The sequence below is a fragment of the Carlito syrichta genome, unplaced genomic scaffold (genome assembly GCF_000164805.1).
Source record: "Carlito syrichta isolate Samal-C Ts95f unplaced genomic scaffold, Tarsius_syrichta-2.0.1 Scaffold303289, whole genome shotgun sequence".
NCBI classification, from domain to species: domain Eukaryota; kingdom Metazoa; phylum Chordata; class Mammalia; order Primates; family Tarsiidae; genus Carlito; species Carlito syrichta.
The window spans coordinates 91,746-100,569 of record NW_007247385.1 but is presented as its reverse complement, the minus strand read 5'-3'; the positions used below and the strand labels follow the sequence as shown (position 1 = coordinate 100,569).

The 8,824-nt window shown below is 55.8% G+C and overlaps 1 protein-coding gene across 1 annotated transcript in view; it reads left to right on the top strand.

Moving 5' to 3' along the window:
- The first annotated feature begins 2,477 nt into the window (after positions 1 to 2,477).
- The window catches only part of WDR34 (WD repeat domain 34), a 7,680-nt gene continuing 1,333 nt past the window's right edge, over positions 2,478 to 8,824 (top strand). The window contains exons 1-4 of the mRNA XM_021712462.1: positions 2,478 to 2,723; positions 7,677 to 7,786; positions 8,172 to 8,329; positions 8,583 to 8,717. Coding sequence (XP_021568137.1) covers positions 2,640 to 2,723; positions 7,677 to 7,786; positions 8,172 to 8,329; positions 8,583 to 8,717 — 487 coding nt within the window. The 5' untranslated portion in view covers positions 2,478 to 2,639. The remainder of the gene's footprint in view (positions 2,724 to 7,676; positions 7,787 to 8,171; positions 8,330 to 8,582; positions 8,718 to 8,824) is intronic.

Below are 8,824 nucleotides of genomic sequence, written 5' to 3'. Positions count from 1 at the left end.
GCCTCAGCCTTCTAAGTAGCCAGAACTACAGGCACACACTACCATGCCTGGCTAATTTTTTGACTTATTGTAGAGATGAGGTCTCACCAAGTTGCCCGGGCTGGTCTTAAACCCACAGGTTCAGGCAATTCACTCACCTCGACCTCCCAAAGTGCTGGGATTAGCGACTGAGCCACTGAACCCGGCCAATGAGGCGTTTGTCGTGGCCAGGATTTTGGGTGTTTAGAGAACACCCTGCCCCGGAGATAGTTTCCTGTCCAGAGTTTGGCTGCCTGGGCTCTAGTTCATTGCTTTTGCTGTATGACCTTGAGTGAGCTGTTTAACTTCCCTGTGCCTCAGGGCTGACGTTAGCCAGCCTGGTGTTAGCACTCAGTAACCGGCCCCGCTGTCGTCACTGTGGCTTCCAGAGTCTGAGATGCACCCACAGCCTCTTAGCATTTTGGCCCAGTGTTGTCTGTTTTGGAGCCCCCGCCATTCATTCGTTCCTCAGTGTGCATGCCCTCCCAGTGGTCTCCTGTGACCGGAAGCTTTCCAGAGCCTTGTGACCTCCCTCGGGAAGCCTAGGCGCCTTCCTGCCCTTCCCCTTATCCCTCTGTGTGGGCTCATGTGGCACCTTGTGCATCTGGTGGGTTTCGTCCTTTTTGTTGCCCCCTCCCCAGACAATGCGAACATCTGGGCACAGGCATCTTGTGCATTTTCTTGTATTTGGGGGGGCCTCACTATGTTTCCTAGGCTGCTCTTGAATTCCTGGGCTCAAGTGGTCCTCCTGCCTCGGCCTCCCAAAGTGTTGGGATTATAGATGTGAACCGTTGGGCCCAGCCTCCTTTTCTGCCATATCTTAGTACCCAAACAGTGCCTGGCAAGTAGATGCTTAATAAGTAATTTTTTTTTTTTTGAGTTGGGGTCTCATTCTGTTGCCCAGGCCAGAGTGCAGTGGCATGATCACGGCTCACCACAGCCTTGACCTCCTGGGCTCAGGCAGTTCTTCTGCCTCAGCCTCCGAAGTAGCTGGGACTGCAGGCTTGTGCCACCATTCCTGGCTATGTTTTAAAATTTTTTTTGAAGAGACAAGGTCTCGCTATGTTGCCAGACTGGTGTGGAATTCCTGGGCTTGATCAAGTGACCAATCCTCCTGCCTCAGTCTCCCAAAGTGCTGGAATTACAGGTATGAGGCACCGTCCCTGGCTCAACAAGTAATTTTTTTTCTCTGTAAAATAACATCAACTATGTGTCAAATGCCATGCAAAGTGCTGGGGCTACAAAGATCAGGCAGGGCCTCACACTGGACACTTTCAGTTTACCAGGAGACAAACAAGCAAGGAGAGAAGCCCGTGAAGATGAGGCTGGGTCGAGTGTTGAGCACCCCTCGTCTGGAAGAGAACATCGCTGGGAGGGGCCAGCCCCCTCCTTCCTCCGGGTTCCCCACAGCCAGCCTGCCCTGCGCCCCTCCTGGGAGAGATTGGCAAGTCTCTCCTAGACAACAGTAGTCTTGTTTTGCTCCCACCCAGAAAGCCTCCGTTGGCAGACTGGACATGTCTGTAAGAAAGGAGATGCTGGCCTCTCCTTCCCTTCCCTGTTCCTGTTCTTTTATTTATTTATTTATTTGTTACTTTGGAGTCAGTGTCTCATTCTGTCACCCAGGCTTGAGCGCAATGATGCAGTCATAACTTACTATATTCTCAACCTTCTGGGCTCAGGCAATCCTCCCACCTCAGCCTCCCGAGTAGCTGGGACTATACACATGCCACCATGCCCAGCTTGTTTTTCTTTATTTCTTGTAGAGATGGGGGTTTTGCTGTGTTGCCCTGGCTGTTCTCCAACTCGTAGGCTCAAGCAGTCCTCCTGCCTCAGCTTCCCAAAGTGCTGGGATTACAGGCATGAGCCACCGTGCCCAGCCTCCTGCCCTGTTCTTTTGATGTTTGTGTCTGTGCTCACTTGAACAGGGGACAAGGACTTGAAGGCACCCTGCAGGGCGGAGAGCAGAGCTTCTGGGTGGTGGTGCTTGCCTCCCACTGGCCAGCTCAGTGTGCTGCCTGGCTCATGCAGGCTGGGCGGACCAGAGCAGGGCGGGCTCAGGTGTTCTGCGGTGGTCTGGCCTTGTGTTTGCCAAGACGGCCATGCTGGCTCTAGTCTGACCGCCTCAGTTGCCTCTGAAGCGGCGGCCCTGTGTCCCCTCTGAGCAGGTACACCGAGTCCTGGGGCTGACTCCCAGGCCTGTGTGGGGCATGCAGCCACCCCGAGCTGGCCACTGAGGTTGGGGGAGAGATGTGGTGCTCTGACGGGCAGCGGGAGGACACGGGAGGGCTGAGGGCCGCCTCTCATGCCAGTCTCTCAGGGTGGGTTCCTCCTGGGACAGGTGGGCTGGTTGCTGAGGACGGACGCTCTGGGCAGATGTGATGACAGCAGGCCTGTGAGCCTGAGGACCAAGGGGGAGGCTGCACTGGCAGGGGGTGATGCTGGCTTTGCTCCCCCAGAAAAGTTGCCAGACGGCCAGCATAGCCACCACCGACACATCCGCCCAGGCCCGGAGTCACGCAGACGCGCAGGTGCAGACAGAGCCCCCCGAGCTGCTGGATGGGCAGTCTCTGTCCCAGCAGGACACCCCCCGGCTCGCAGCCTTTCTTCAGAGGGTGGAGGCCATGGTCATCCGCGAGCTGAACAAGAACTGGCAGAGCCACGCGTTTGATGGCTTCGAGGTGAACTGGACCGAGCAGCAGCAGACGGTAGGGCTGGGCTGGTGCAGCCAGGGGTCCCTGCCCCACTCAGGTCTCGGCCTGCATGTGTTGCTCCACCCAAGTGACAGTAGGAGCTGTCATGACGGCCCGTGCTCACAGGCTCCTGCCTCCTGCGGGGACTGAGCTAAGTGTTCAGAGTTGGTCCTGGCCTTCACACTGTCCCTGAAGTAGGTGCCATCCCCCTCTCCGTCTTCCAGCCGGGGGCACGGGCAGCCAGAGTGGAAGGGACCTCCAGAATGAAACTGGGCGAGTGAGCAGCAGAGGCAGGCGTGAGCCTCCCCTTTGTGCGGTGCAGTGTGGCCTTCTTTGGGCCAAGCCCTGTTTAAGAGTGTTTCCCGTGGTGTCTCATTTGCTCCTCAAAACAGCTGTAGGGGGAGATGTTGTAATCCATTTAATGGGTGAGGCTCAGGGAGGCTGGGTGACCTGTCCAGGGGCACATAGCTAGGATGGCAGAGAGCCTGGTCTGTCTGGTCTTGCGTCCGTGCACTAGAGATGTCAGAGTCTCTGAGTCTCTCTGCTCTCGAGACACAGTTCAGAGCCATCACCCTGGACACTCAGAGGTCCCACTGGACAAGCCACCCAGCCTTTGAGGCTGGGGAGCCTTTATATGAGTGAGGGGCTTGTGGTTTCTGCTCCACACTGGGCCTAAAGCCACCTCCTCCCTGGTGTGTTGCCCTTGGGCAACTGCTCACCAAGCAGCCCAGACTGCTGAGTCTTTGCCTTGAGTTTTGTCATTTTCTTTCTTGTTTTTTTTTTTATCCATGAATGATGGAAATTTTATTTCTTCATTTGCAAACTATTTATGTGTTGCCTTTTTTCTTTTTTCTTTCTCTTAAATCAATATTTTTTATTATGGTTTTGTGGGGTACAGTTAAGGGTTAGGTGTACAATTACGTTTCATTCAGGCACCCTGTTGATAAGAGATGTTTCCCCTTCCCCAGACAGATATTTGCTACTGTTAATCCCATCCCCCCCCTCCCTCCGCTTTTTGGTTTTTGAGTCGGAGTCTTACTCTGTCGCCCAGGCTGGAGGGCAGCGGCACACTCATGGTCACCGCAGGCTCCACCTGCTGGGCTCAGGCGACCCTTCTGCCTCAGCCTTCCAAGTGGTTACAACTACAGACGTGCGTTATGACTGGCTAATTTTTTGATTTAGTGTAGAGATGAGGTCTCGCCATGTTGCCCAGGCTGGTCTGGAACCCCTTGGGCTCAGTCAGTCCTCTTGCCTCTGCCCCCCAATGTGAGCCACCACACCTGGCCTTTTTTTTTTTTAGGAGATGGAGTCTCGCTGTGTTGCCCAGGCAGGCTTGAGCTCCTGGGCTCAAGCGATCCTCCTGCCTGCCTCAGCTTCCCGACTAGCTGGGACTGCAGATGTGTACCACCGTACCCAGCATGCCTTTTGGCTTCTTGGCATAAACTCTATCATTATTTTTCATACAATATTATCTTCCTTTAGAAACTGAGATGAAGCAATTATGTATTCAGAAATCAGAAACTATTGCTCAGCATGGTGGTGTGTGCCTGTAGTTCTGGCTGCTTGGGAGGCTGAGGCAGGAGAATTGCTCGAGGCTAGGAGTTTGAGGCTGCAGTAAGCTCTGTTTGCACCACTGTACTCCAGCTTGGGCAAAAGAGCAATAGCATGTCTCTACACAAAATAAAAAAGAAGTCATAAGTCCTTCTCTTGTCCTTCCCCCTCCTGTGCCTTCCCATCTGCCTGTTTCCAGTGTTATGCGGCTGTCCTATTCCCACCAGAGAGTTTGGTGGGCAAGAGATGATTTACTTGAGAGAAATCATCATCAAAATCCCTCTGAAAAACAGTTGCCTGGCCACACCAGGGTCTGGGGTCATTGTGTCCTGACAGGCAGGTGCCAGGAGTGAATGTCTCGGACACGAGATCTCCACAGGTGCGGCTCTGTCCTCACTGCTCGTGTCACAGCTGCCCTCGGAAGTGAATGCAAATGTTGGTTCTTCATTGTTAACGTTGGTTATTTTTTTTGAGTCTCACTCTGCTGTCCAGGCTGGAGTGCAGTGGTACCCTCATAGCCACCACGGCCTCGACCTGCTGGGCTCAGGCAATCCTTCTGCCTCATCCTTCCAAGTAGGTGGAACTACAGGCATGTGCCACCATGCCCAGCTGATTTTTTGATTTATTGTAGACATGAGGTCAGTGGGCTCAGGCAGTCCTCTCACCTCTGCTTCCCAAAGTGCTAGGATTACAGGTATGAGCCACCACGCCTGGCATTAGGATGCCCCCTCTTAAAAAATATCGATTCTTTCCTGATTATAAAAGCAATACATATTTATTATGATCCATACAGCCATTACAGAAATACATATCATATGTAGCTGGTGGGAGCTGACACTGGAGTTTTTGCTGTGCTAGACTGGCACACAGCATTACTGCTATTTCTGATGTCATTAAAAACATCTGAAACAAAGCTTTCCTGGCAGCTCCAGTAATGCTGTCCCACTGTGAGACACCATCCTTTCCGGGCGTCTCCTCAGTGCAGTTCCAGGCCGCACCTGTGCTTGTAGGAACGGGTCCTCCAGGGGCACGCGGCAAGGTGCGAGGCTGGGTCCCGCCCCGCGAACAGCCATGTGGGGTGCGGTAGCTGGTGGTCCAAGTCTCTGAGCCAGGTCCCGGTGTTAGGGGGAGGGGTTGCTCCTGTTTGGCTGTGATGTGGCAGTGGCAGGTGTCTTTTGCTCTCTGGCTTTGTTTCTCTCCAGCCTGATTCTTGTTTCTAGCCCCACAGTGGACTTACTGGTGTTTATGTTTCTTTCTCACTCCTGCTATCAAAGTGGTGGCCTCGATGTCTCACTGCTGTTTTTGGCCCTAGTGTAGAAACCTGAGAAAGATGCAGATGGTCCTCTTAATTTAAAAAACTGTCGTTTCAGGCCAGACGTGGTGGCTCACGCCTGTAATCCCAGCAGTTTGGGAGGTGGAGGTGAGAGGATTGACTGAGCCCAGGGCTTCAAGACCAGTCTGGGCAAGTTGGTGAGACCTCATCTCTCACCAAAAATTTAGCCAGGTGTGGTAGCACATGCCTGTCAATCCAGCTACTTGGAGGGCTGAGGCGGGAGGATTGCCTGAGCCTAGCAGGTTGAGGCTGCAGTGGCCATGAGCCTGCCACTACCCTCCAGCCCGGATAACGGAGACTCCAACGCAAAAAAAACACACACACACAAAAATGTAGTTTCAGAATCCTGAAAATGGGCTGATGTTACGGAGCACAGGAATTAGAGACCAGGATGGAATCACCACAGGTCTCCTCCCAGAACCCTGCGCTCCCTTGCTGTATCCCTCATCCCGGTCATTTTCCTGCATATGGGGCTTACAGAGCCAGGGGTCGCTGTGGGCAGTCTTAGGGTCTCATCTGGTCAGGAGGAGAGTCGTTTTGTGTTGTCAGGTGGCTACGTGGACATCACGTGCATCCTTTTAGGTACCACGCCACATTTCATCCCAAAGGCTTTTGGTCTTGGTTGGGCCTAATGAGATGTACTTCACATGTACCAAATCCACCTTTGTGCTGTCCTGGGTCTTGGCAAAGGCAGACCCCCACAGTGAAGGTGCCCAGCATGCCCTTGGGCCTTCATGGCACCATCTTTAGGTTTTTGAGTTGTATCTTTGCAAAGGTAGATAATACCATGATAAATAACTTAATGTATATAGTTTGCTTTTTTTTTTCTTGAGTAGGAGTCTCATTCTGTCAGCCAGACTGCAGAGCAGTGGCATGTTCATGGCCATTGCAGCCTTGACCTGCCGAGTTCAGGTGATCCTTCCACCTCAGCTTCCCAAGTAGCTGGGAATACAGGTACATGCCACCATGCCTGGCTGAGTTTTTTAGAGACAAGGTCTCACTATGTTGCCCAGACTGGTCTTGAACTCCTGGTGAGACGTCATCTCTACAATAAGTCAAAAACTTAGCCAGGTGTGGTTCGGCCTCCCAAAGTGCTGGGCTTACAGGCCTGAGCCACCATGCCCGGCCAAGGTCCTGAATATTACCAGGCCCCTAAAGGCTTCCTTCCACCTTCTACCCCATGCACAGCTTTTAGTGACTGCTCTGTTGAGACATCTTTCCCATATTGTGCGCCTTGCCCACTTCCAGTGCAGCGCCTGCAGTGAGTGTCCACAGAGCTGGGCAGCCCCCACCCCATGCTGATTCTGGACATGTCATACACGTGGAAGGTGCGGTATGTGGCCTTTGGATCTGGCCTCTGACACTTAGCGTGATGTTTCCAGGCTTGTTCATGTCATCGCCTGGAGCAGGGCTCATTGCTCTTTAGTCCACTGGTGGATGGGCCACACTATGTATCCATTTGTTGGCTCATGGACAGATGGGCCGTTTCCTGTACTTGGCTGAGTACTGCCGTGTGGACTCATGTTGTGTTTCCCTTGGGTCTACACTCAGGAGTGGAGCTGCGGGCCCGTGGTTCCCAGCAGGCCTGTTTGCCACAGAGGTTGTTCAGTTCATGCTAGTGGCTTCCCAAGGGCACTGTGCACACCATCTCTCAGGATCACGTGCCAGCCCTGGCCGGTCCTCACCCCTCCTCATGCTGCTCTTGCTGGCTATGGGCCGAGAGATGCCAGAATTTAAACGTGTGTGTGTGGTGCAATGGGATATTGAACGGCCTGTTCACCCACCTCCAGTCTCATGTGGTGATGCTGAGCGCCCCTCCTTCCCCGTAGCCACTGAGACCTTGGGACTGTGGATGGCTGGGAGAGCCTCACAGCTCTGGGAGAGGCCTGGCCCTCTGGATTTCTGCAACCATCCTGTGGGGAGATGTTAGGATGAAGGCTCCATGTTTTCCTCGAGGTCTGAGCAGTGGCCTTGGGTGGCTTCTTGGCCATAGGGCACCTGGCCTGGGTGTGGCTTTTGTAGGTGTCCTGAGGACACCTGCCCATGGCTTTGGGGCTGAGGGCTGAGATGGCCTGTCTCTGCAGGTGTCCTGTCTGCACACCCTGGGCTACCCTCCAGCCCAGGGGCAGGGTCTGCATGTGACCAGCGTGTCCTGGAACTCCACCGGCTCTGTGGTGGCCTGTGCCTATGGCCGGTGAGTGGCACTGGGCAAATGGGGGCCGTGGGTGACCTCAGGGCCTCGGTCTTCCAGCTTTGTGGGGAAGGCTTGGCCCCTGTGGCTTGGCTGTCCGGGGCAGGGTTGAGTCAGTGGGAAGAGACAGGAGAGAGAGAGTGGATGGGACCTCATCCACCTGCCAGCACTGGCCACCGGGCTTCCCACCTGCCATTGCGTTTACCTAGGCAGCTAGGGACCTTCCCCCCCTAGAGCATCACGCCCTGGAGGTGCTGTGGAAGAGCTGCACCGCTCTGACCCGAGTGCAGCATCTGGGTGTGACGAAGTCACAGGCAAATGGGGACTGGCGGGGAAGGGGCAGGTGACCGGCCCGCCGGGCAGAGCCGGCTCAGGTGCCAATGCGCAGGCTGGACGACGGGGACTGGAGCACACTCAAGGCCTTTGTGTGCGCCTGGAACCTGGACCGGCGAGACCTGAACCCCCGGCAGCCGTCGGCGGTGCTGGAGGTGCCCAGCGCCGTGCTGTGCCTGGCCTTCCACCCCACGCAGCCCTCCCACGTCGCAGGTGAGCAGCGCCGGGCCTGGGCGCAGCCTGGAGCTGGGTGAAGGCGGGGAGCTCGTGCTGGTGAAGAGGCAGGGCGGGCCGCAAGGGGCCGGCGGGTGTGCAGAGGCCTGAGGAGGGGGCGCCCGGGGGGCTGTCAAGGGAGACCGTGGCGTGGGGCGCGGCTGGTGGGACTGAGGGCCCAGGGGCCGGACTCGGGCGGCTCTGCGGGTGGGAGGGCTTGCTGGGCCGAGCTGACTCGCTGGCCCGTCCCCAGGAGGGCTGTACAGTGGCGAGGTGCTGGTGTGGGACCTGAGCCGCGCTGAGGACCCGCTGCTCTGGCGCACGGGTCTGACCGAGGACTCCCACACGGACCCCGTGTACCAGGTCAGAGCTGGGGCGGGCGGGGCCTGAGACGGAGAGGGCCGCCCTCCTGGGAGGGAGGTCGCGGGGAGGTGGCGGCTGGGCCCGCTGGGCGCTCCCAGGGCAGAGGCCCCCGACCCGCCCTCCTGCGGGCCG